Below are 26,528 nucleotides of genomic sequence, written 5' to 3' on the forward strand. Positions count from 1 at the left end.
CCCGAAAAATGGTCCTAATATACTTGTTTTGATTATAAAATTTACGTGTTTGTAAATGCTATGTAAAATTTTATTGACTGACCTCTAAATACAAACAATTGAAATCCTTTCAGAAGAGCAGGGCTCAAGAGCACTGATTTTAATTTCACAGTAAACTAACAAACATTAAAACGAAAGGGTCAAATGAATCAGTAGTTGGAGCACGCGTTTGTAGTGAATTGGGCAAAGTTTGAGCGGCCGCGGTGGCCGGCGGAAAATTGTTTCTAGTGTTTGAATATTCATGTCCGACTATTAAAGAGATTCCGGACAACTGAGAATTGTTTATTGCTAACTATTTATGTCACATCGTAATTAAATAATTAAATCATTTGATAGTTTATTATAGCTTGACACACAAAATTTACTAACGTAACTTGGATATATTAACAGAACCTGATTCAATTGTTTTAATATATTGTGAGCTTATTGCTATTTTACATCTCAAGTTAAGTTTTAAATACGCACCGACTTATCCATAAATTAACAATTTATTAAATCAACTGAAAAATATCAAAAATATTTTTTTTTTGTTTTGTTTATATCCAAAGGTGGCAAACGATCAAACGGCCACCAGAATTCGCCGAAATAGCGAAGCGACCGTTGCCCATAGACATCCGCAAATGCAGATGCGTTGCCTACCTTTAATCAACGGAGAAGGGGCGCCCAGAAAGAGGATATTTCCCCTTGCTATGCGTCCCCTCTTCCGCCAAATCCACTTCCCCTTACCATCCTTTTCCTATTAGGAAAGAGGACTAAAATTAGGCCTATCCAAAATCCGAAATTCATTACCTTCACTTTTTATGTAAGCTGAGGATATTATTTAACAGGTTTTATACAATGAACTGTCGTAGTCGCGATCTGAGAATGTATCATACTTAATATTGTTTCACGTTGCAGTCTTCAACTTCCATACTGACACGAAGTTATTTAACTAGAACTTGTAGCGCGCTGAATACCTGAGATTCCTGATGAGACATACACTGAGGTTTGATATTATACAATTTTAGGGAATACATTTTTATTAAAAACATTTATTGTGGGTTTCTGAGACCAAAAGCTCCCTTTAAAACATAATATTGTTATCTCTGTTTTGTCAAAGATAATGACAGGTATGACGATGTGTATTTTACAGAGATTTTATTCTCAGAAACCAACAGTTAGAGACGATGATGATGTTATATGTTATATTAACATATGTTATTGAAGTAAATAAATTCTACAAATCTTTTTTCTTTATGCTGAACGTACATAATACAACAAAACGGTCCATGAGCCTTGATTTACATATATATAAAAGTTTATTAGATTACATACTTTTCAAATTATAATTAATTGGCATCTTTAATATCAAGTTACCTAGAAAGTGAAAACACTTAACGCATTCGGTATTCGCTTAATAAAATTACGAAGAGTTTATTAAATTAACGTGAGGAGGCTAATATTAGATGAAATTAAGTACGGAGAATATTTTGGCTAATTTATTACGATCTGTAAATAACTGAAATACTTGAAACAAGTATTTCACGTAGTTTTAAATTAAAGTTTATGTAATAAATTATCTTGAAAATATACTCAAACAGTAATAATAATATAATCATTTAATAAATCTAATACTTCTAATACTTACGATATATTGTTATATTTCCTAGGTAGCAATTAGTGCACATTACCACTGTTTGAAATTGCCATAGCTATTTATATAAATGTTGAGCGTAGCGACTCATGTAGAATTTTTTTCACTTTATTGATTTATAATACATATCATTTAGTTTATGTTGTCATATGAGGATAAAATAATCGAAGACCGAACGAAGGGACTCTAATGGGTTTACTTTTAAAACTTTTGTCGTTATTGTTATTAAGGGCCTCTACAGTTGCTCATTTTGGTAATTGTTACTGATTTTCCCCCTGTATTTTCTATGAAAATGTTACAAAAACTAAAGAAGACCAAGACATATTTATAGGAATTACAATTAAAGTTTATATAATGAAAACTCAGCTGAAAAATAAGTATCGCTGAACAATTTTTAAAAGGTCGATTTTTGTAATAATTGGTACGTTCAAATCGAAACCCGTCTGGCGATAGAGAATTGGGAGATGTTTACTCAAGCATCTGCGGCGGAAGTAACCTTGTTAATGAAACAAAACGATTTTTTTACATAAAAAGTATCTCCAAGTTTTAACGAAGTCATTTACAGGGGCGAACTTTTGCTCGTAACTATTCAAAGGTTGATGTTATTCATGAAGCAAGTTTAAATGAAAAAAATATATATTGCAAATATTGTTTTTATTTATTTATCACTTTTATTGGTAGCTTCAGCAAATTGTTACATATAAAATAAATAAATTGAAGATAGAAAATTAGCTTATATACTGCCTTATAATACCGGACCTCGTCTATTCGATTTACCTTTATTGTCAAATTGGAAACACGCGTCGACGGCGAAATTGGGATGGTGTGATAGAAAAATTAAATTTCCCTTTGCATATGGATTATTCATGAGACGTAACAAGCGGGCGGACAGCGCAGAAACTCGGTGGCGACTTTTCAAGCTTACTTTGTACAGTATTGTTTTGTAAACAACTTGTTTTTGTATTTATGACTCACATATCTGACGTGGAACAAATTTTAAAATAAGCTTTTATCAGCGTGAATACATTCGTTCGTTAGCTGTTGTACTTGTTGTTACTGTTATACCAACAATTTCACATTTATACAAATATTGTTTGACACCAAGCAATAAAAATTATTTTACTTTCATTATAACAAATATAAAAATATCATTGCCTAATTTTTACATACATACCATAAAGATTCATTAATAAAATACATTCAACTCCCTTGTGTTATAAAAATATTAGATATAGAATAAAATAATATAATTCTGGATATAAGAGTATTAGAAATATTATTGATAATGTTGGTAGTGTAAGATGTGTATGTAAGTATCTCTATAATTTGTTCAACGCTAAATAAAAATAATATTTTCAGCTACTTTGGTTAGTACCAAAGAAGAAATACTATTGCAGGTTCTAATTGAATTGTATACGAAATTCCCCCAGTATTTATATTTTACAGAGAGATAGCGTCAGCTCGGCGCTTTCCTTTCAGGGTGGTGTCAATTATTCAACGTCACTAATGAGGGAAAGACAATGCGACGGCAAGACTCACACGGTGAGTTGCTTTGAAGTTTTTAATAAAAACTTTCTCGAAACTTTAATCCAACTATTGTGGCATTACTTAATTTACTCAAAGAGATACAGGAAGAAATTATAGTTTATCGAAGTCATTAATAGCTTCGGCTTTTTTTTGTGATTTTAGCTGAATATTTCAATATCATCATTTTATCGTAACGAAGGTTCATCCAAATTTTCCACAGCGCTCTAATTACGCCGCCATTAAAGATTCCGTTTATAGCTATAGAATTTATAGAATCTATAGTATTATTACGAAGAAATTATAAATTTCAGAACTCCTCATAACTAAATAATTGGTTTTTATCAAAGTTTCTTTTAAAGGCCGACATTTTTTTTAACTAAAAAAATTACAAAAAATTTACATAGTAAATGATAATTGCAAAAACATGGTTATTGTTTTGAAACGTCAGTTATATATCTGATGAACTAAAAAAAATAATCATTAGAAGAAAGAAAACAAGGTCGTACGAAAGGCCTTAAAATTATAAAGGAGGCACGTCACGGCTCTCAACGAAACGCCTCCAGTTTGTATCAACAAAAGACAATTATTTTATTAAATTCCACGGTTAACCAAAGATGGTTGCTGTACATATTAAATCGTATCCGTTAAATAAGTTATAAAATCTGATTTTACAATTTTTTATTTCTTTGAATAACATTTGCTCTATTTCACATTTTTGTACAAGTTATTGTTGTTATTTATTTGCAGCATTAACTATTGCACAAGTTATACTTTGAACTAAAGCAAGTCATTCACTTATAAATGAGTTTCTCTTTCGGTAGTCTTTAATAGTATTTTCGTGAAGTAAACGTAAGCCTTTATCTTATTTATAAAATTCTCATGTCACAATGTTAGTTACCATACTCCACCGAAACGGCTTGACCGATTGTAATGAAATTATATATTCATATTCAATAGATCTGAGAATCGGCTACTATCTAGTTTTCATACCGCTATTATTATTTTTTTGACTGCGCGCGGACGGAGTCGCGGGCGATAGCTAGTTTATGTGTAAAGCATATCCTATTACGGTGTCTAACAAATAAATTATATTTTGCTATATAATTTGACAAACTAAATTATGTATTTTATAAAAAACAATTATGAAACATGGTTATGTTCGAAACACCACAAAGGTGTACACCATCACATTCATAAAAAATGAATTTTATGTTGATTTTATACATTTTGAAGTTTGTTAGCGCAAATGGAACAAAATATCGCGGACCCTCAGCCGAAGTTTACGACTTGCATGGAAGTAACGGCGCGGCGTCTGTTGCGAATTCTTAAACAGCGAACCTAGACGTTTATGTAACATATGATAAATATGATAATTTATATTTGCAACATAACATAGCAAAATGTAAAAGTAACATTTCTGTAAAAATTATTTCATAAAAGATTTACATCCGTTTTTCTCCAATGTTATTACACTTGTAAAACAATAATGCCATCCTTTTCATACTGTAGGAAAAAACGAAAAGAACAATAAAGAACTTATTACATGTGTTATGACACTTTCAATTCTTTAACTACGCTGAATAAAATGTTTCATTTTAACACAAAAATAAAGCAACATCTTTGCATTGAAAATGAAGTGACCGCGAAGAGGCCGATCCCCGCTTGTCATTACTAATCTTGTGCGTGACAGATGTGACGCAGCCGCAGCCTCACGTCACGCTGAGGCTGACCGCAAATTGTTCCTTCTACCGCATCTTTCAATGTATCTGACATGACATCAAATGACAAAATACAGTATAAGTATACAAAACGTTTACCTATTTTATCTATAGATATTTTAAATAGCTGATATTTCTTTTTAATCATTTTTAACTTTGCAACATTGCAAGATTGTTTTAAAAAAAATGTTTATTAGTGGTTATAATATTAACATAACAATCTGTAATGTCTTTTTAAAAGTATAATTTTATAAATGTATGCTTTTAAAAACTCCAAAGATGTAACAAACAAAAGAAAGTTTGTTAACTTATTATTTAAAAGAAAGTTCAACGAGTGTTTACTTAAAGCTTAACATTAAGCTTTGGTCTGTATAATTTTTTCACATTTATATTCGTTAGATTGGAAAATAATTGAATAAGGAATCTAAAAGACGGTAAATAGTAAAAATTGAAGACCGTTTTAAGATTTTATCATATCGATTTGTTATTTTTAATTCCAATTCAAATTTACCTTAATAGACTTCGGATAAATTTCTTTCATCTATTGATTTTGTGATAGAATTACAAAAATAAATTACTATTTTCTCGAAAAATTAATGAAAGCACAATTTTAAAACAAGCATAATTAACACGTTAGTATAAGTAGTTTTAAAACTTTATATACATAAGACGTACGTTTAATTTATGTCTTTAAACCTCTTTGTTGTTTCGTTTTATTAATTTATGCAAATGAGTATGCTTTAAGATTTCTGGTATCTTTATTATTAAATTTAATATGTTATTAATTATTAGAAGAATAGATGATAATAATAGCAAAAACTTAATTTCATATTTCCTAAAAGCTGTTTAGATTTAATTCAATGTTAAAGTTTAATTTTAAAACAATTACATTACATAGTTAGGTGGTAGTTTTTTAAATTGGAATTGAAATAAGGAAATGTTTTCAATTAGTGTTGCAAATTCTTTCAGTGTTCTGTTCGTATTAAACTGACGTTTCAAGCTAACTAGATTAAGTCTTGAAAGAAGTTATGAAACAAGGGACAGTGGAAATAAAATTAACCCGAAGACAAATGTGCTTCTTTGTAATTTTGTTTAGGAAGTTTTGGAGACGTTCCCCAGTCACATTACTTTTGTCTTGAAAATGGTACATCCAAATTAAAAATTGAATATTTAAACATTGAATACTTTTATGGGACTTTACTTATTGTTGCAGATTGCAAAGTAGGAAGCTGATATAAATATAATATTATGCTTATTATGCTGATATTCATCCACTAAAATAATACTTAATATTATTTAATTTTATTTCAAATACAGAAAAAGCTATATATTATAATCATCCTGAATAGATGACAATGGAAACAGAAAACTTTAGTTTGACATAAAACTGATTTTGTAGAATGGAATTAAGTGGATGGAATAATTAAAACAGCTAATTTAACGTTCCATTAAAGACATTTAGGTTATATCTGGAGAGACGGTGTGATATTTGGGCGTCTTAATTTTATGTTGATTAAGCTTTAAAACTGCCACGCTGGCGCTTACGAAACGTAACGCGAATGAAAACGTTAGCGGCATTACAGATGGACGATCTCACCTAACCTAACATTAAGTCAGCTCAAAATAATAATTATTTAACTATATTAATGGCCCCCTGATTATGATGATTTTATATAACATTGGAAGAAAGATAATTTTTACATTGTTTTTAAATATTCATCTTGACGTTTTTGTTGGAAACAACATAACGTTTTCTTGACATAATTTTGGAGTGATTTTAGGTTAATTTTTAGGTTAAGAATGGGGAATGTTAAAATCAAAAATGTTTAATGTGGTTTTCAAATAGTTGCACTTCCTTTTTACAAGCGATTTTCTTTATTTGAAGACTATCAACTTTTATATGATTTTTTTTTTTTATATGAGAAGGGGGCAAACGAGCGGCGCGAACACCGAAGTGATCATCGACACCCATGGACATCCGCAACACTACGAGAATTGCAGATGCGTTGCCGGCCTTTAAGAAAGAGATACGCTCGCTTCTTGAAGGACCCTAAGTCGTAGTGGTTTGGAAATACCGCCGAGGACAGACCATTCCACAACGCGGCCGTGCGCGGCAAGAAATTTCGCGAGAACCGCACTGTTGTGGAATGCCAGCCATCCAGATGGTATGGATGGTACCTGGCGGTCTGTCGGGTCGTCCGATGACGAAACTCGACGGCAGGAATCGTTCCAAACAGTTCTTCGGAACACTCCCCGTGGTATAAACGATAAAAGATGCAGAGGGAACTGCATTATATGAAAGAACGAATCGTCTCTCTCTCTCTTTCTCTCTCTTTTTCGCTCTCTCTCTCTCTCTCTAGGTAACGCATTTGTGTGTTTTTTCTATCTATTGTTATTTATTTTAATCATAAAAATGTCATCGAAGTAAAAGGTTTTTAAATGCAGTCTGCATCAGTCTTGCGTCTGCGCGTCATAGAAACAATAAAACAACTTTACTACTGTCTCGCGCGACACAAAAACGAATAATTTCACCATAAAACATCTTTTATTATCGGATACAACTCCTTACTGTTTAGGAAACTGAGCGGTGCGTTAAAATAATGACTTTCCAACATTAATGGACAATGTGCCTAAAAAAACGATGCGACAATAAAGGACAATGTAAATTCATAAAGTAACTAATAATTAAGAATAAGTACATGGTATAAAAGATATTAACCATTTTTTAATTGATTTCAGAAAAAGAACAATGCACTTTTTTCGTGTTGTTTGTGTGCACGCATTGTGTGTTTCATATAAATTTGAAATCTCTTAAAGTTTTTTTTGTGATTTGATAACATAAATATTTTGATCATGACATTTTATAATTAAACTAAATAAAGCTTCGTTAAAGGTCGTCTAAGTTCTAAGGCTATATAAAGAAATATGTTATGTTCTATCGACCTACATAATTTTTTGTATTTTTTTTTTCGATCTATTAATATACTATTCGTTACATAGCAAATTGTTATCAGTAAGCTAAGCAATGAACACTGTTAAGAAAGTTGTATTCTACTACGACACTCTTTCATTGTGGAATTCGACTGGTATGAAATGTCAAAAGAAATAAATTGCTTGCTTTATTTACAAAATACGGAAGTAAAATGCCATATATTGCTGTGTTCTTGTTGGGACATTTAATAAAAGGTTTTATGCTACGTCGTAGCATCGTAGACAACGTAGCACGCTTTTGTACGTAGCAAATCTGTAAAGCTTAACTATAACAAGAATATAAAGTTGATTCTTTTATATTGCATGTTGTAATGTATTTGAATAATATTACATATGTTATATATAATGTTTTTGGAAATGAATTAAAGTCTGAGTTGAAAACTGATTGTGACAATTAATAAGTATCAATAATATTTCACGTAAATATTGATGTATGTAAATTATTTAAATGCTATCATTTCACATTGTACGTAATTACCAATTGAAATAAATACGTGTCGGGAATACAGTATTTTGCTATAACAGACCTTTTATTTCGTATCAGATTGTTTGTTTTATCAGATTATTTATTTTTAAATTCTATAACAGACATATGTTGCAACTCTAATTTAATGTGTATAAAACGATGAGTTTAGTACATAATGGTTACTTCAACATTTATATAGGGTATGTAAAATCCTGTGTTGTGTTAACTATTTCACTGGCCTTCTGTCTGTCTGACCACAAACCCGCAGCCTTCGTACAATCGAACCGTTGCCTTGTATCTGCTCTTATTACAAACCCGAAATTACTTTTAATTAAGACCTAGGACAAGTAGAATATTAAACAATATCTAACTTATACACAATTTTAATCTCTACTTTGTCAAAAATAAATGATGATGACGATGTGTTTTATACAGAGATTTTGGTCTTTCTAATACTTTCTATTTTGCTTACTTCTATCTTCCGAGTTATTCACAATCGACAAGCATTTAACAACGTGATCAGATATATGATGTAGGAACTATATAATTATTAGTAGACTAGCAGTTGCCCGCGACTTCGTCCACGCGGAATAAAAAAAAATCTAGTAATAAATATAGCCTAAGTCACATGGGGATAGTGTAGCTTCCCACCAGTGAAAATTTTTCTAATCGATTCAGTAGTTTCGTAAGTAGATATAGTAATTATTTAAGATGACGTTAAAAATGTCAAAAGAATTGTTTAAACGATGTATGTGACATTAAATGTTACGCGGTCTGAGCAATTATAGTGACCGCAAACTATACAGAAATGAACAACCGTACCAAGAATTGCTTGAACAGTTTCAATAATATGTCTGTAACAATAAATATATAAATAACAATAAAAATAACAATAAACATCAAAGTAAATCTTAGTTTCAATAATTAAAAACAGTTTTTGTTATAACTGAACTTCATTTTTTACCCGAAATAACATTAAATAATTTCAGTATTGATTTGTTACAGTAAAAATTCTGTTAGAACCTAAACAGGAAAAATTTTAATTGAGCATTAAAATAAAACCTTTAATTATTTGCTCTATCATTTTGTTGACGTATTCATAAAATGATTTTGTATATACCAATCACTTTTAATTGAATGGCAAATAATCAAATAAGATAAAAACTCTCAATAATATGTCGTTTATATATTTATCAAGTCATCGTATACTCAACTTTAACAAGTTTTAAACAGTCTACCCTTACCCTTTTGTCTATAATCCATGCCGATTTCAATTTGACTCCAAAACTTACTTAAGATAATCTATGGACTTAGTCACAAAGACATTCATGAAACAATATTCAAGTTACCAATTCAAGAATCCATTACAAATCTTTCGTTGATTTGAAATATTGAATTAAACTTGACTTAACTTTTGTAATAAATCGAGACAGTAGGACGTTTTAACCATTAATACTTTTATGTAATTGATTGCTGTATTACCTATTTAAATAAATAAAACAAAATTTAATTAAACTTAAACAACAAAACTATATAAAATTTCGATGTATTAAATTATTTCAAATACAAGGCTTACATTACATTATCGATTTATAAGGTTTTAAAACAAGCTAACAATTTTAAATTGAATTTGGCCTAGAAAAATTAAGACAGGTAAAAAAGATAGTATATAGTATATTCGCCAAATTGTTGTTATAATAAAGAAAAACAACACAGTAGAAATATTACGGTATAAGGAAAGTGGTGTCAATAACACGTCAGTAAGAATTAAGCCTTGTGTCTGTTACATTCGTATCAGTTACATATTACATCAAATGTCTTCCGATTGATTTATAATATTAACGTAAATAATTTTCAGAATTATTTATTAATAACTACGAAAATGTATTATTATTTGACAAATAAGTTATACAGGTCGAAATTATTTTCATATTCTTTTTTGATTTTTTAGTTCTAACAATTATTATAATAACTTTCGATTCAATAATTATTGAAAAAGATATTATTAGATCAACAGCCTCTACATATTTTTTCAATGCGTGTTTATCACACTATAGTAGAAATTAAATTAAAGTTTAAACGTGAATGAAGTGCAGGAAACGTTTACTGGTTGGAATCTATAAAAGTTTCGTATAAAACATTTGCCTCATTTTCATGAAAATTAACTTTGATAGCAATTGTTTCCATAGTTTAATATTTAATTTGTAAATCTAGAGAAATTGTAGTGAAAATATAATTCCCGAGAATACATGATAATTTGTTCACAGACAAAGTACGAGTAGCTACGGCATTTTAAAATATTGTCACGCTTCTGGACTTTACAAAAGCTCTTCCCGCTACTGAAATGAGTTTTTTGATGGGAATGAATTTTGCTTGACCCTTTTCAGTGTACTATATAGAATATAACTTGGGGAAAAGCAAGTAAAAATATGTTTTATTAAACAAGACTTATGATTACTTTAATTATGAGAAAGTGTAACAAAAATTGAAAGGCCGTTGTAAAGTTTTTGTTTATTAATACTGTACTGTATCAGTCGTTATTTTCTAAATTTTAGATACGTGTAAATGTTAGTTTATTTTTTGAATATTTTATTTCTATTTATTTTCTATATATTTTATTTTATTTATTTCATTTCTAAGATATAAAAATTCATCATAATTCACAGTATTTTATAATTTTCACGTTACTTCTTCGCAAATATAATTCATTTATGATATACTAATTATATTTTTGGTCAACATAAAATCCTAAGCCAATTATTATATTATTAGATACGGATTATTTTTGCGACAAAATTCATGAATAATTTTTCCGCGTTGCTGGTCACAAGTTTTATCAGTGTAGGGAACTTACCTGACGAGTGTTGTGTCGGCGGGAGCTATCACTGCTGACTGTAGTGTTCACGATAGGATCGCGGCTTTTCAATAACAAAGTTTGTGGCATGCAAGCCTTATATAGGTGAGAGACCCGCCCACACCCCGCCCCGGGGCGGGCCGGCCACTTAGCCGTTGCTTACTTAACTTGACGCCGCAACAAGTTTTTTCTTAAACTTAAAGTAAGTTCACTTATTCGGTTTTCGTGAAAACCAACACTATAAAATGTGCCTTATTTTCTTTTGATCTACTTAAGCCGTGAAGATAGCTTCAAATATGTAGATTTGATTATACTCTTCTACATTAACGAATAAAAAAAAACTGATGTTTGTCTTAGAAATAATATTAAAGATAATTTCTATTTAGATTGTTTAAAACTAAATTAATCTAGTAGTAGTAAAATTAGTACCTTGATTTAAACTTGACAGAGCATAAAATTACTTTACTTACAATGTTTGAAAACATTATGTATTCATTTAGTGCTATTTCAAGTTTTTACCACTATATTATCATAATACTTTGATAGTTTTTATTTAAGTAAAATGTCAATTTTTTGGTCCCTGACAGAGATTTAATATCTACGTACGTCATAAAATTATATGAAGAAAATTTCGTTGATAATATTAAAATACAAAAGAGAAGGTCGCAGTTTTCCTAGTACAGACTTTAATTAGACATAACTTAAAGTTTTATAAGGGCAATATTATCTTTATGGCTCGAAAAAGATTGACAGTTAGCGACTTAGTTCTTTAAATAAGTAGAAAGTTTTTTTCTTGCGAGACTTATTATCGAGAACTTTGTGTGTAAAAAGTTTATTGCTTTAAATAATTAGTAACCACTACTATTAAATATTAAACTTTATCATAACTCAGCCTTAATGTTATAAAAATATATTTTTGATTTTTTATTTTTATTTTGTGTCGGCAACACACCTTCAATTTTAACTGAATAGTCAGACTTCAGTTGAAACGTACGTATGTAGACAACATTCTCACTTTAAATTTAATTAATTTTCAGTTTTGCTCACGTAAGTTTTAACTTGTCATACAATGCAGTTAAAATGTAGTGCAGTGAAGGTGAGAATGATTTAGTGTTATTCAACTATAAAAAAAATACATTTATTTAATTCGATTGTTCTTTTTACGAATTAATAAGACTCTTTTGATAACCATCAACCTGCCCTTATACCTATGGAGGGTCGGCACAGTATGTACTACTTCTCCATACATCTCTATCAGCCGTCATATCTGAATTTACCCCCTTCTTACGCATATCCCCTTTCACACAATCCATATCTAATCTCATATTAATAAGAATCTTTTGATAAAACAAAGAAAATGTATTTTACAACCTACAGGCCCAAATAGAAAGAACAACTGAAATTGCGATGCAGGAGTGTAAGGTAGAAGCAGGGGGGCGCCGGAAAGATTTCTTTTCAATAAAAACCTTCATTTCCCAACGGAGATGTCACATTACCTAATCGTAATCGTAATAGATAGGGGGGGAGTAAAATAGGTTTTCCACGAAATTCTACGATTACCAACGTTTTGCCAGATATGGTATTTTTTGTTGTTCTTTTCCTTAAGTTACATTGAAGACACCTATATGTTTTTTTTAAATATTAACTTCTTCGAATTTATATGGAATTTGTTGATTCGTAGATTCATCATATCTCTGTTTTTGTTAATTTCTACGTAGGGTCATCGCACGAAGTAATCATTTTGAAAATTGAACCTGTTGTGGATTTTTGAAGAGGTTTTATTTGTAATAAATTAGATTTGATACTGGCTAGCCACTAGATGTAGTAGATATGTAGATATAGTTTATGTCAATTATTAAAAGTATAAGATATTCGAAAAAGATCGACAAGAAAAAACGTGTGTCAAAAATAAAACGAAACGAATAAAAAAACGAATCTGAAAAATGTAAGAAAACTATTAATTTAAATTTTTCACACTCTCATTAGTCATTTCAGTCGTAGATCGGTTTATAGACTTTACTATTTTTTTGGATAGGCCCCAAGGATCCATTAACATAATATAATATGATATAACTCTAAACATAAGTAAGTTTAAAGTAAGTTAAGACGGCGGCGGACATTTGGCTTATGGATACAATAACACACGACATACAAAATACAATACATCTAATGCTTTAGTGAATAAAATCGTAGATTACAGATATTAGCAAATAATTCAAACATTATTTTTATCTCATCATTAATCACTGTACATACTTGATCCTGTCAAAACTGTTTGTCGTTGGTCATTAGAATCGCATTTCATTGTATTGTTATCGAGTATGACAATCTATTGATGTCATTAATTAAATTACTAATTGCCCTCGCATGAAGTAATCCATGAGCGTCGGTGGCTCAGGTGTTAAGCACTTCACTTGCAATCTGCAGGTCCTGGGTTTGAATCCCGCCATGTACCAATATGTTTTTCGACTCTCGATTTACGAGTACATATGTACATTTATCCGACGTTCATACGGTGAAGGAAAACATCGTGATGCAACCTGCACATATCTGAGAAGAAATTCAAAGATATGTGTGAAATCAACCAACCCGCACTGGGCTAGCGTGGTTGACTATGGCCTAGTCACCTCAATCTTGGGATAGGCTCTGAGCCCCTCAGTGGGGATGTATAGTGAGCTGATGATAATGAAGAAATCCATGCATGTTGTATTCAAAATTCAATAAATTAATACTTTTCTATATTGACTATTTGATATCATTTTAAATTTATTCTAAAACGTACGATGCGTATTTTAATTAGGTTACATTATTATTAATAAAAGTAACATTTATATAATTCATTTGATTTAATTGATATTTACATCAGCTAAAGTGTACAAGTCTATAAGTGTGTAACTCTTTCAATATGAAATAACCTAACACCACACTTGTAGCCAATTTAGCGTGCATCAAGAACCGATGGAAAAGTGTTTTAAATTCACATATTCTTCTGCTGTGTCGTTTTTGCGATGATTTGCGATGCGTTCATCTGTTAACAAAGATAAAAGAAAACAATTTCACTTTGATACCTTGCAAAATATATTTTAATACATTAAGATACGGTGTAAAATGAATTGGCCGTGTAGAGAAATAAATATTTTTAAATGGAAAGTGCTATTGAAAAGCTGATTAAATTTTTAAACATACATAAACCAGTTCAAGTATTTAAGTACTTACATCAGCGGCTAGGTTGAAAAAGATTGTGGCTTAGGAAATAATGACCACCTATACACAACCATTTAAAATTAGAAACCATATACAATTATCAAAAATGTAAAAGTTTATCAGAGGTCATTTATAAATCAAAGATTTCCATCTAAATACAATTTATTCTCATTTTATAATGAAAGACCAAATCTAATAAACCATTGTGTTACCATGACGGGTTTAATTCAGATAAGAATCAGTAAGATATATGACATTTCAGATGTGCAGCGTACGAGAATCCCAGTGAGTTATTTATTTTTGCTAATAACATTTACTATGCATCGTTCATGTGTTCTTTTTGATCTACTAAATTGTGAGGTTGACCATACTAGAAATATTTATGATCAGTGGGCTTAACAAGAACATTTGTTCCAATCTCCTCAGTATCGTTTAATACTACTACTACTAAAATACTAATATTAATAAAGAAAATGAAAAAAAAATTAATTTAATATCTCGAAATTTTTATTAAAATTTGTGCAGCCTATCGGGCGTAAAGTACACCTAAAACCTTCATACTAATTTTGTCATAATTGACGATGACAATACGAAAACGATTGTCAAATATTCGTGCTAGACCCATTGATCTAAGAAGACCAAGGAATACGAAAAAGTTTAAAAATAGAAAGTAGTAGATAACGTAACATAATTAAGAGTAAGATTTAATATACTTTATAAACATTTCACAAAGGTCAACAATAAATTAGAAGAATAATGTAATAATACAATCATAAGTAGAAATAAATATTATTTGGTAAGCAGTGAAATTGGAGAAAATCTATTTGTATCGTATTTCTATTAGCTAACGCTTTGTTATTCATGAAAGTGGCCTTAACGATTTATCATCCGCTCCGTCGTTATAAAGAGGATCAGGGCCACCGTAATAGTTATATCATTTTATCCTAATCATACGTTAATAACGATAGTACTTAAATATTATATGGCTTTAATATTGCCGTATGATCACTATAAATAATTAAGATAATTTTTGTAGTAGAAAATCAGAAACGAAATATCAATACATAAGTATAACTGTGTAAAAGAGATATTAGGAATATTTTTATGACATAAGAAAAAAATAGTTTAATATACATTTTGTCTATTTGCGTTTATGTTTGTTGACCTTGACTTTAGTTTAATAGTGATCCTTGCATCTCTTTAAGACAAACCTTTCTGGTCTATAATAACATATCTTCAGTTACAAATAACTCGTACATAAAACAAGGGCTTTTAATGGACTCTTCCGCGTCACCCATAAAATTATGAGACACTTTCTCGTTTATCGCATTTTGTGATCTTCACACTGGCATGAAACGTTTAAAGTACATTGCTGCTTATACACACTTACTTCCTTCTGTATTATAATTTTAAGAAACATGTACAGTATACAAAATAAATTCATATATTAACGGTCTGATTTCAATCAGATCAGATCAGTTAAGTATACATTTTATACCCTCTGAATACTCTATCTATAATAAACACAGTATTATTATACAAATCAAATAGTAAAAGTCTATTTTATTATTTAAACCTTTCATCATTTATTTATAAATAATAGTAAGCAATGTATAGAGAAATAATGTTTTCCATACTTAAAATGGATAACACGCCACGGTAGATGCCGTGCTCTCAGAGAATTCCCTTTTCGACATCAAATCATAACGAATGCGTCATCAATGTCTCGGCATGGGACACTAATACACCTAATAATGGTTCAGGTAATAAAACAGCTATGTTCTGATGGCCTAAGTAACAGATATATATATGTAACATTAACACATACTTGGTAATGTATGCATTTAAGCTAAAAGCTTTTAGCTTGCTCATAAATTACTAACGGTCATTAACCAATATTAGTACCATTAATTTATTATTTTATTATCAAAGAGACTTGTAATTTTATAAAAAAAGAGAACAACACAACAAAGATCTAATTTTGGTGTAAAAGTAACTTTTAAACTATGTAAAAAATGTTTTCAAAGATGCTTATTTTCTTCCTCTTTAAAATTTAACGGATGTCAATAATATTAAAAAAGACTTTAATACCAATCAGCTTGTAAACTCTATTTGATTCTGTTATCTGTTACATAATTTTCCTACTATGAAACATGAAGCTCAATATCGAGAAGCGCTAAACCTAAGTAAACACAAAATCTATGGCTTCTTGATATTAATAGGGTGAGTGCAGTCGAGCGTGTGCTATGTCTAGCGGGCATGTTGCTCCGATACTCTCCCCAGATGAGATTATATAACACTGTTTATGATAAGATAGGTTTTTAAAATAGTATTTCCTGCCTTCGTAACTTCTTTGATCCGTGTGCATGTGTTAATAAATAATGAAAGTTTGAAGGTTAATTAAACGGAACGTTTTCAAGGCTTCATACTCCTAACGTTAATTAAAGTTTGCTTAATTGATTCTTTGCGAACATCAAGCTATGCAACTTTACAGTTTGTATGTATTTATTATATGTGTTTTTACGGTAACCATAAAATAAAAACCTGAGAAGACGAAACACGTAGAAATCGACGCACAAATCACAGTTTTTATTTTAATTAACTTATTTATAAGCTCCATTAATTCCTTATAGAAAATGAATATAGACTCCATTTCGGAATGACTGAACGGAAATATAAATTACTATATGAAAAGTTAAAATAAGCGTAAATTTTGACAGTACCGAGGAATATTGCTCCACCATCTGTTGCATCTGTACTGTATTTTACGCAGCCAAGTTTTAAATTATTATTACTTCCTTTTATACTTTTATTAATATTCAATTTTCAGTCCTCGATTCTTATCAGATAATTTTCACAAATTTCAAACAACAGTGTCTGAATTTTATAAAAAAACAATACATCGTTAGCAGAACATTAAATCCTCATATAATCTAGAATAATCTATAAATGAATGAGAGAAACTAATTACATGTCTTCTTTTCTCCATGTCAAAAGATACTACACATTTTAAATTTAAGATATAAAAATCGCTTAAGGTAACAGCTTCTAAAAAGTTTAGATTTTTATGCGCTAGAAGCACTTTACTTAGCACTTCAAGTAAGTATTTTATATTAACCTTAAAAATGGAGATTTACGGCAGTGAATAATAAATGAAAAGAGATATTTTTTAACTCCAGAAAATTATATTTGATCCTAAATTTAAAAATGATACAATGGCTTACCATTTTAACTTTTAACTCGACTTTTAACTCTTAAGTTAAGAGTACAATTAATTAGTAAAAGCAATTCTGTGGTTAATTAGGAACATTTGGTATGTAGGACTTTACTCCTATGTAAAACAAATTACAAAGATAACATACAGTATCTAAACCCATTAATAATAACAAATATTTCGTCAGAGCTTTGAGAGAACTCAAAGCACAATTAAAAACAATCACTGCGAATTATCTATAAGAAAAATAAAATAATATCCAATAATACCGAAGCAGTTTCCAATACTGTTTGTATGTTAAGTATTAAAGTTTTGCCACAACTTCTAATGAGATTATCGGTTCCCGTATTTTCTAATCGTCCTAGTTATACCATTGTGCGGTAACGTCCGCACTTTATGCAAATGAAAACAGGACTTTCTGCTTTTACGGCCCGATAAACTTTTACTAAAGAAATGCAAAATACTCTTTTATCGACTAATAGTTAATGGAATTATCATTTCCTATTTTTTAATATTGAAACTAACGTATTTATAATAAATATTTAAAGAGTTTACCACTCCGTACGTGCTTTTATTTAATGCGATTTGAACATCTTAAGCAATTGTTTAAAATCAAGTAGCAATAACATACGACCCACGCATCGCGCCATTTTAACAATTAACTTGTTGTTTTAATTTGTAATTAGCTTACTTCCTGTTCTAATTTGATGATCTTTATATCTGAAGTATCTCGTGTATCTGAAGTACCTTAATTCCTTCGAGTTCTCTGTATTTGATCACAAATCAATGTCTAATTTTCATAAAAGCTCACTTGACGAGTAAGTAGGTAGTGGGTCCTAATCCTAATGATTAAAATACATATCTCAAAAAAAATTATAGCAAATCTGAGGTTTTCCTTATCGATATATTAAAACTAGCTGTCGCACGCGACTCCGTCCACGCGCAGTTAAAAAAAATGAAAAATAGATGTTGGCCGATTCTCAGACCTACTAAATATGCTCACAAAATGTCATGAGAATCGGTCAAGCCGTTTCGGAGAAGTACGGGAACAAAAACTGTGACACAAGAATTTTATATATTAAACAATCGTAAAAATCATTCATTTGTTTCAAGTTATATAGAATTCAAAGGTACGATATTTTGCAAACAAAGCGATGATTAATATTTAAAATTTCGACATTAACCGTATCCGTACGAGCGTGTTACAATCAAAACGGGATATAAAGGATTTATATTCCAACAATAAAAGGGATAAGTTGACGACTTACGTCTACAACGTAATGACTACTTTACGAACCTTAAAATTTAGTAGACTCGTTACAGTTAATATTCGCTTTAGAATCGATTCTGTATCCGAGTGTAGGGCATCATTTTGCATGTCATCGTTTAAAGGATTTAAACAACGTGATTGTTCATAAAGAGAATGTAATTATTATGCATTCAGTTATTTACAGTTTCATGTCGCATTTTAAATATGAAGTATTCACTATGAGTCCGTGTCGCGTCATATTAAACTATGTTGAAGTACGTCGGTATACATGGGTAAGCAGAGATCACAATTCCATCAAGCACTCTCATTATTCCATGTTTAATTCCAATATAATGCAGATTGATCTATAAATTCTATTTATAATTCTTGTTGTTATGGAAGTATCATTCTGCAACATAATCGTGAATTTCCACTGCCGAAGCATCTGTACAAATACAAAACTGTTGACCTATTTATTTTAAAGTAAATAAAAGGAACGATTATTTTTAGCATGTGTGCAATGGAGTCATGGTAAATGAATTTCTTTCTAAACTTATCATTGATGTTTTTCTTTGTGCGAATGAGATAATAATATACTATCTTATATATATATAAAAGAAAGTCGTGTTAGTTACACTATTTATAACTCAAGATCGGTCGAACTGATTTAGCTAAAAATTGATGGGGAAGTAGCTTAGAACTAGGAAACGGACATAGGATAATTTTTACCCCGTTTTCTATTTTTTTATTCCGCGCGGACGGAGTCGCGGGTAAAAGCTAGTATAATATAAAAAGGATTATTGGAATTAAAACACAATTGTCTTTTTTTATAAACTTTATACATATAAAACATAACACAAGCTGGACGAAATAAAGATTAAGTCCAAATAAAGTAGATCGTGCAAAAGCAAAAAGTACAAAGATACATAACACTGGCACATATTATGTTTATTACTTTTATATAAACATTTAACTTCAAATTTTAACAATTTTTAATTTAAAAAACAAAAATTATGGCGACATAAATAAACGCTTAGAACACACAAAGCAAGTTTAAAGCATTATTTATGTAAGGCACTGGTTTTTCTTTTACATAAAACCAAACAAAACTCAAAATAATTCTTTAAACTCTTTAAAAAAATCTTTTTTATCATGTGCTTGTTACTCTTAAGTTCCATAAAAAATAAAATTTACAGTATTCTGGTATCCATTTTAAACAATAATAATTAAAATTAATGAAGACTTCGGTATCGAAACATTTGTGCAACGTTTAAAAAAAAGCAAATTTAGTATTTAACGGATTTTCAATAGTACCACTTTTGACAATTTTTTTAGTCTAACACAAATAACATCGCGCCAAAAAAAAAAGGATTTTAACCTTATATATAATTCAAAATATTCCAAACTTAAAACAGAATTACATGTATTATTAAAATATTAAGGCAACAATTTTATAAACTTCTTTATTTAAAACAATGTAATTAAATTTAAGAATTTAACAAACTTTGTAATTTCTAACAACAATACAGAAAAAAAACAATGAAGGAAGACTAAATCGTAATAAGAAAAAATGTTACAAAATCTTGTAAAGATTATAAACAGTAAAGAGTATGTATAAATGCATATTGGTTGTAATCACAATTGGTAACTTGTCACGTGGTATCCTACATACCTACTGTTCATTATTACACATACCATAAAATAAATATAGAAAATATCATAGAATATAGTAAAATAAGATTAAATTAAGAGGTAAATTGTTTTCTGATACAAAGAGACAAAAAAAAATTACATTCACACTATAATGGTCCATCCTATAATGGTTCCATATATCGTACCAGTACAAAGCATTTGCTTGTACGTTGCTGAAGTAAAATATAAAAAAATATAGCACACGGTTATATAAGTCCATTACATAAAATACAATCAGCCGAATTCACGTACATGGTAATCAAAATAACATCATCGTATTTTGGGCCTAGAACTAATATGGTCACTTTTTCTCACTAAGTTGTACCAACCAACAAAAATATGTAGCAATAAGTCTAACCTTGCTTAGGACCAAATAACGAATTTAAATGTATTCAGAACCAGACGGGGATAACAAATTTTGATTACCTTGTACAAGTTTGACAGTTCAGCGGAAGCCGGTGCCGGTCAGGTTGAGGTGGTGCAGGTTGAAGTGATAGGCGAGTGCGTGCAGCGTCAGCATCAGCGTGGTGCGGTCCAGCAGTAGAAAGAAGTCGGCCAGAGAGCGCGTTGGGCGCGGTGGGTGTGGTGGGGATGGCGACCTTCCTTCTACAGCCTCATGTCAACGTGGTGCGCGCATCAACCGCTCGCACTGCGCCAGCAGGTAGCGCTTCTGTTGCTCGTCGTACAGGAATATCACTTTGCCTGAACCCGAGCTTGAGAACATTCCCAATACTTTCTTCTTAGCAGTCGGTATGTAGACTCCTTTGCTGACCGCTGTGGGGACTTCAGGGATCTCCGTCCACAGGTAAGTCCATACGATCTGTTGACAATTTTATATTAGCGTTAGTTGTTAAGAAACTAGCTTTAAAATTTAAAATACTCGTAAAAGTCTGTGGATTAATTGCTGGATAAATCGTTTTATCCGAGATCAATCGTGGCGGTATTAATTACCTGCCAGCCGCCGAAGACGTTATTACGCTCGAGGTAGAGCAGGCGCTTGTCTGTGCACATGACCGCCTCCTTGCCCGCGATCACCCACACGTGCGCCTCGTAAGTGTCCGTGCTTACGAATTTGCCCTGATAAAAAACATATTAAGGGTAAGTTGCATAAAAAATAGAAATTATGAAAGTTATTTTATTTTCGTTCGAACTAGAACGCAATTTCTTATTACTAACTAAATTAAGGAGTTGTTAGATATCAAATGAGTTACCTTCTCCAGTTCTGAGAGCATCTTGTAACCCTCAGCCTGCAGACGGGAGTAGGGTCGCACTCCGGCGTCGGGCGGCAAGTAGCGCGCCGCGCGCCGCTTCGTCACCTCCTCCGATAGATCCGCCGCCCTGAAGTACACATTGCAATACTTTACACTATGCATACTACTAACATTGCGTGTGTTAGACAATTATATTTCATGCATTCTAGTTACGGACTAAATTAAATGTATGGGTTTAGAAAAGCATTGCAGTGACAAGCAAAGTATTATATGATACAAAAAAATTGGAAATACAAAAAATAAAATAAAAATAAATAACACTAAAAACAAAATGGCAACGATACTTTTTAGCGCACTACTATAAATGTCATGACTGTTAAAAATATCATATACTAACAAAAAACAGATACGTTTAAAACCTACTACAATAACGACACAATTCAGTAACAACATCGAAACTTATTTATATGAACAACAAACATTCACTAAATATTCAATTCCTTAATTACCTTCAAAATAACGACACTAAATAGGACCTATTACGATTTTGCGATACACTATTACTACACCGATTTTCAATATCGTTGTGTCGTGGGACCTTTTAACTGAGGTGAGCAGTCCCGAGGTGAAGTCGACGACGCCGCTGACGGGGCGCACGACGAGGCCGACGGCGCCGTGTCCGAGGCCGCGCACGAAGCCGCCCGCCCCGCCCTCCTGCGCGCCCTGCAGCGGCCGCGTCACCACACCGCGCACACCGTCCACCACACCCTGACCACGCTACCACTCACCACTTTGACCCTTACATCGACCGCAATTTGCGGTCTTTATGACTGGCTTTCTTCAAAATTACGGTTATGTAAATTTGCGACACCAAAGTCCACTATTTACCTTAACTTCCCTAAGCGACTGTTTTATCTAACCAATGAAATATCACGTAAAAGACAAGTTGTAAAGTTTTCCAAAAAAGACAACTTAATTTTATCACAACAATGAAAATCAACTCCAACAAACTCCCCGGATGCAATGAAACCTTAAAGACGAGACTTCTATACGTTACACATTTTAAACACAATAAATAATACAAATATATACATTAAATAAAGGAACATGCAAAAGCACATGCAAAGTGAAACGATAAGCAGTGGGCATGCAAGCAAGCGAGCGGTACTCGCTCACCTCTTGACGGCGTCCAATGAACCGGACGCGAAGTCCACGACCCCAGCGGTGGGTCGCGCCACCAGGCCCACGGCGCCCACACCCAGACCCCTGAAGAAGCCCTCCACGCCGTGGTCACGAGCACCTTCGAACGGCTTCGTGAACACACCCGTCACACCGTCCACTACGCCCTAGTTTATAACACCAATACACCTCTATATCATACAGTATCATACACACAGCAGATGGACGTCGTTAATTGATGATCTAGACTAGGTCTAGGGAGTGGGGGTCAGCTATCATTGATGAGGTATTCTTCGAAGTATTTTCTTACTAATTTTATATTTTCTCTACGAGGGGGAGGTAGAAGGGGCAGTTACCTCCTCCCCTCGGCGACACCAATGACACATTCTATCATGATTACTTTTCATCAATATATACATTTAGTAAGTAAATGTTGAGTAAACAGAAATCATACCATAACAAGTCCTTTTCCGCTCCTCGCCAAACCCTCCTGCAAGTTAGCTGGAGGTTTGTTGATATTATCACGCCGGCGACGTTGGTAATCCTACAAATGTAATCAAAATCTTTATTATATTGTTACATCTTACAAAAAAAATCACATTACATGAGTTGTATAGTTCAAGGGTGGTACCCTATGTGTAGGTGACCTTCTATGTACACGTCACAACCATGCCTCTTTGTACAGTCCGCCAAGGCTATCTAAACCGGTGGGCATAAGTCAAACTAAATTATGACAGCCCACTAGCGCCCCGCTGTTAATATCAAAAAATGTCCCAAGATCCCCTTTATACTGTAGTTATCATGTCATTTTTACAACTAATAAGAACCAACCCCGATAGCAGCGCCTCTCAGATATCCTTATTTGGCTATAAAGTATTTAAGCAAGTGTAGTATACAATGCATGAGATAGACGACCTTATCCAGCGAGAGTGCGGCCAGGCCGTGTCCCATAGCGCCGGTGATACGAGACACAGCGCCCGCCGCACCGCCCACAGTGTGCCCCACCAGCGACCTCACGCCCAGCATCAGACCCTCCGCGAACTCACCCGGACCTTGGATAGCACCCTGCAAATACCAACATTTTTAGCATTAATACACAAAACTAAACTACACTATTTTATGATAAAATACTTTATGTCGTTAGATCCACACTTATAATTATTAAAACAATGTAAAAAAATATATTTAAAGAATAGGACTATCGCTTATTAATTAAGCATATAGTGATAAGTAATCGATAGCGATATATGTAGGTCTTAGTTTGGGGCTCAAACGAATTGCATAATATCATATTTGGATTTAATTTACAATTCAAAGAATGAAGTGAGTTAAAACATACTTGGAACGGTTCATAGAAGAGATCTTCGACACCTTTCTTGAGTCCAATAACGAGACCGTAGGGATTGCCAATGACGTCTAGACCTAGTACTAGGACGTACAGCTGCTTCAGGGCCTGACCCGTGTAGTGACTCTGCACTTGACTGATCAGTTCCTTCTGCGACAGGAACTCGTAGTTCCTCTCGTAGTATGATAACCTAGAAAGACATAAGATATTGTTAAAAGTGAATTGAGAAACTTATTTTTGTTAACTTGATATCAGTAAGATAAAGAAGAGGGTTTTTAATGAATGATGAATTAAAATGTGTACTAACTTGAAGACGACGTCGTTCATATCAGTCAAGGTAACGCCTATACTTTGTAGCAACGTTCCTACAAAGGTGGGAAGTTGTGTTGCACCACCCAAGGAAAATGATACGTGGACCTGAAATATATATTTTTGTAGTTCCTAGAATGCTATCTATATTAATGTTTACCTTAAAGGTGCCTTTTTAGTATGATTGACAAATGTTGTCTCTAAAATTGAAGTAACATATGTTACTCGCTTATTTAACTATGCTGCATTTTCACGAAAAATGGGACTTTTTAGTTTACAATTATTGCACAAAATGCGTTATATCTAACGAAGGCGATACCTTAAGCGGTGACAAGTGCAGATTGTCGTAGAAGTTCTTGAGGTCTGAAGCAGCGCTGAGCGCGGCCAGGGCCTCCAGCGGCTGCCCCGCGCGCTCCATGTCCAACTGGAACGCGTCCAGCTGCAACACGGACAAGGTCATACTTATAATCTTACAAAACTATAATTCTTTATAACACTCAAACAATCAAATCCACAATTTATTTTTGTTTTACTACCAAATAAGTAACTATACATAGAATGTTAATCTTCCTTCTAGAGAGTAATAAAGTAGTACTGCGAGGGACACCTTACATAAACATTCGACTCGTGATCACCCATTGGTCGAAATTTAACTTTATGATTAAACATTTATAAATATTTTTATGATTAAATTGTTCGTGTAATTTCCTTAAAAGGGGGGTTCCAAGTTATCGTTTTTGTTATGTAGTAGTAGATCTTACCGCCTCTTGTTCTGTGAGCAGGCGCTGCGGGAACATGCCCATGAGGGCGTTGATGAGACCCATGTCGACCTTCACGTGGAACTCCTGGATGAGCACCTTGTAGTACTTGTACTGGCGCACATTGCTGTGCTCCATTATGCGCTCCACGATCGACACCTCAATAAACGGCTTCATACCTTCATTAGAAACATATAACATTAAAAAAATTGTAGAAATGCTCTTTCTAACTTTAATATTTCATTTGTAATGGAAATATTTTATGAAAATTCATTACATGTACCATAGTTCAGTCATAATGGTATATCTCAACTAGGACATTATACACCATACATTCAGTGTATCATTGAAGTGTCTCAGTATGAATCTTTTGATTCATTCGTACAGTTTTAAATATAAATTTCTGTCGCAATTAACGTCGTAGTCTAATTGAACCTAATGCTAATGGTTCTTCTTTTTCCTCTATTGTTTAGCAAATGTTTTTTCACACTTTGTGACTATTATCATAACCTTCTCCCTTGCTGAGAGCTACAAAGACTACAATACAAGTAAGTACCGTTGGGGTCGTCGTTGACGACGGACTTAGGCGGAGGCACAGGCGCGAGCAGCACAGGGAAGGTGGGCAGCGGCAGTTGCTGGTCCACTTGCAGGCGGTAGAGGCGCGCGTGCAGCCGCCGCGAGTGCGCCGTCACACCCAAACTCGCCCACAGCCCGGGCTCCTGCGTGCGTCGCACCAGCCGCTGAGACGGCTTCAGTATACGCATCTCTTCGAAATCCACCTGACGAGTACAAGTTTGTGATTTAAACTGAGAAAAAAAAGACTATAACCACGCGACAGTTAAAAAGTAGGATAAAGTTTTGCGCGGAAAATACATGAAATTTGTGTCAGTTTTCATCAATATGACTAGTGTACAAGTGCCTCATACCTCCATTTTTTCATCGATTAATATTCTACATGGCACCGGTTCGTCGCTGACCATCTTCTCAGTGATGTAACGTTGGTAGGCTTCTTCCAGTTGGAGCAGTTTTGGACCTTCGATCTTCTTGTAGCGACGAGCTCCCAACTTGCACTGCTCCCATATTATTCCAGAACTGACAAGCAAATAAGAGAACTTTCAAAGAATTTTTAATAGTGACGG

At 32.5% G+C, this 26,528-nt stretch overlaps 2 protein-coding genes and 1 long non-coding RNA gene across 3 annotated transcripts in view; 1 reads left to right on the top strand and 2 right to left on the bottom strand.

Annotated features, from left to right (window-relative positions):
- Nucleotides 1–11,289, bottom strand: part of LOC106720346 (short neuropeptide F) — a 30,509-nt gene extending 19,220 nt beyond the window's left edge. The window contains exon 1 of the mRNA XM_014514995.2: nt 11,229–11,289. The gene's annotated coding sequence lies outside the window, so the exon portion shown is untranslated. The remainder of the gene's footprint in view (nt 1–11,228) is intronic.
- Nucleotides 1–26,528, top strand: part of LOC123721172 — an 83,185-nt gene that overhangs the window by 25,509 nt on the left and 31,148 nt on the right. The window lies entirely within an intron of this gene.
- LOC106720107 (vacuolar protein sorting-associated protein 13) overlaps nt 20,741–26,528 on the bottom strand; it is a 31,595-nt gene continuing 25,807 nt past the window's right edge. The window contains exons 50-61 of the mRNA XM_045678864.1: nt 26,316–26,481; nt 25,946–26,168; nt 25,393–25,568; nt 24,951–25,070; nt 24,630–24,739; nt 24,317–24,512; nt 23,893–24,042; nt 23,432–23,521; nt 22,975–23,144; nt 21,799–21,925; nt 21,539–21,664; nt 20,741–21,407 (exon numbers count right to left, since the gene is read on the bottom strand). Of these exons, the coding sequence (XP_045534820.1) occupies nt 21,207–21,407; nt 21,539–21,664; nt 21,799–21,925; nt 22,975–23,144; nt 23,432–23,521; nt 23,893–24,042; nt 24,317–24,512; nt 24,630–24,739; nt 24,951–25,070; nt 25,393–25,568; nt 25,946–26,168; nt 26,316–26,481 (1,855 nt within the window). The 3' untranslated portion in view covers nt 20,741–21,206. The remainder of the gene's footprint in view (nt 21,408–21,538; nt 21,665–21,798; nt 21,926–22,974; nt 23,145–23,431; nt 23,522–23,892; nt 24,043–24,316; nt 24,513–24,629; nt 24,740–24,950; nt 25,071–25,392; nt 25,569–25,945; nt 26,169–26,315; nt 26,482–26,528) is intronic.

The sequence above is a fragment of the Papilio machaon genome, chromosome 8 (assembly GCF_912999745.1).
Source record: "Papilio machaon chromosome 8, ilPapMach1.1, whole genome shotgun sequence".
NCBI lineage: Eukaryota > Metazoa > Arthropoda > Insecta > Lepidoptera > Papilionidae > Papilio > Papilio machaon.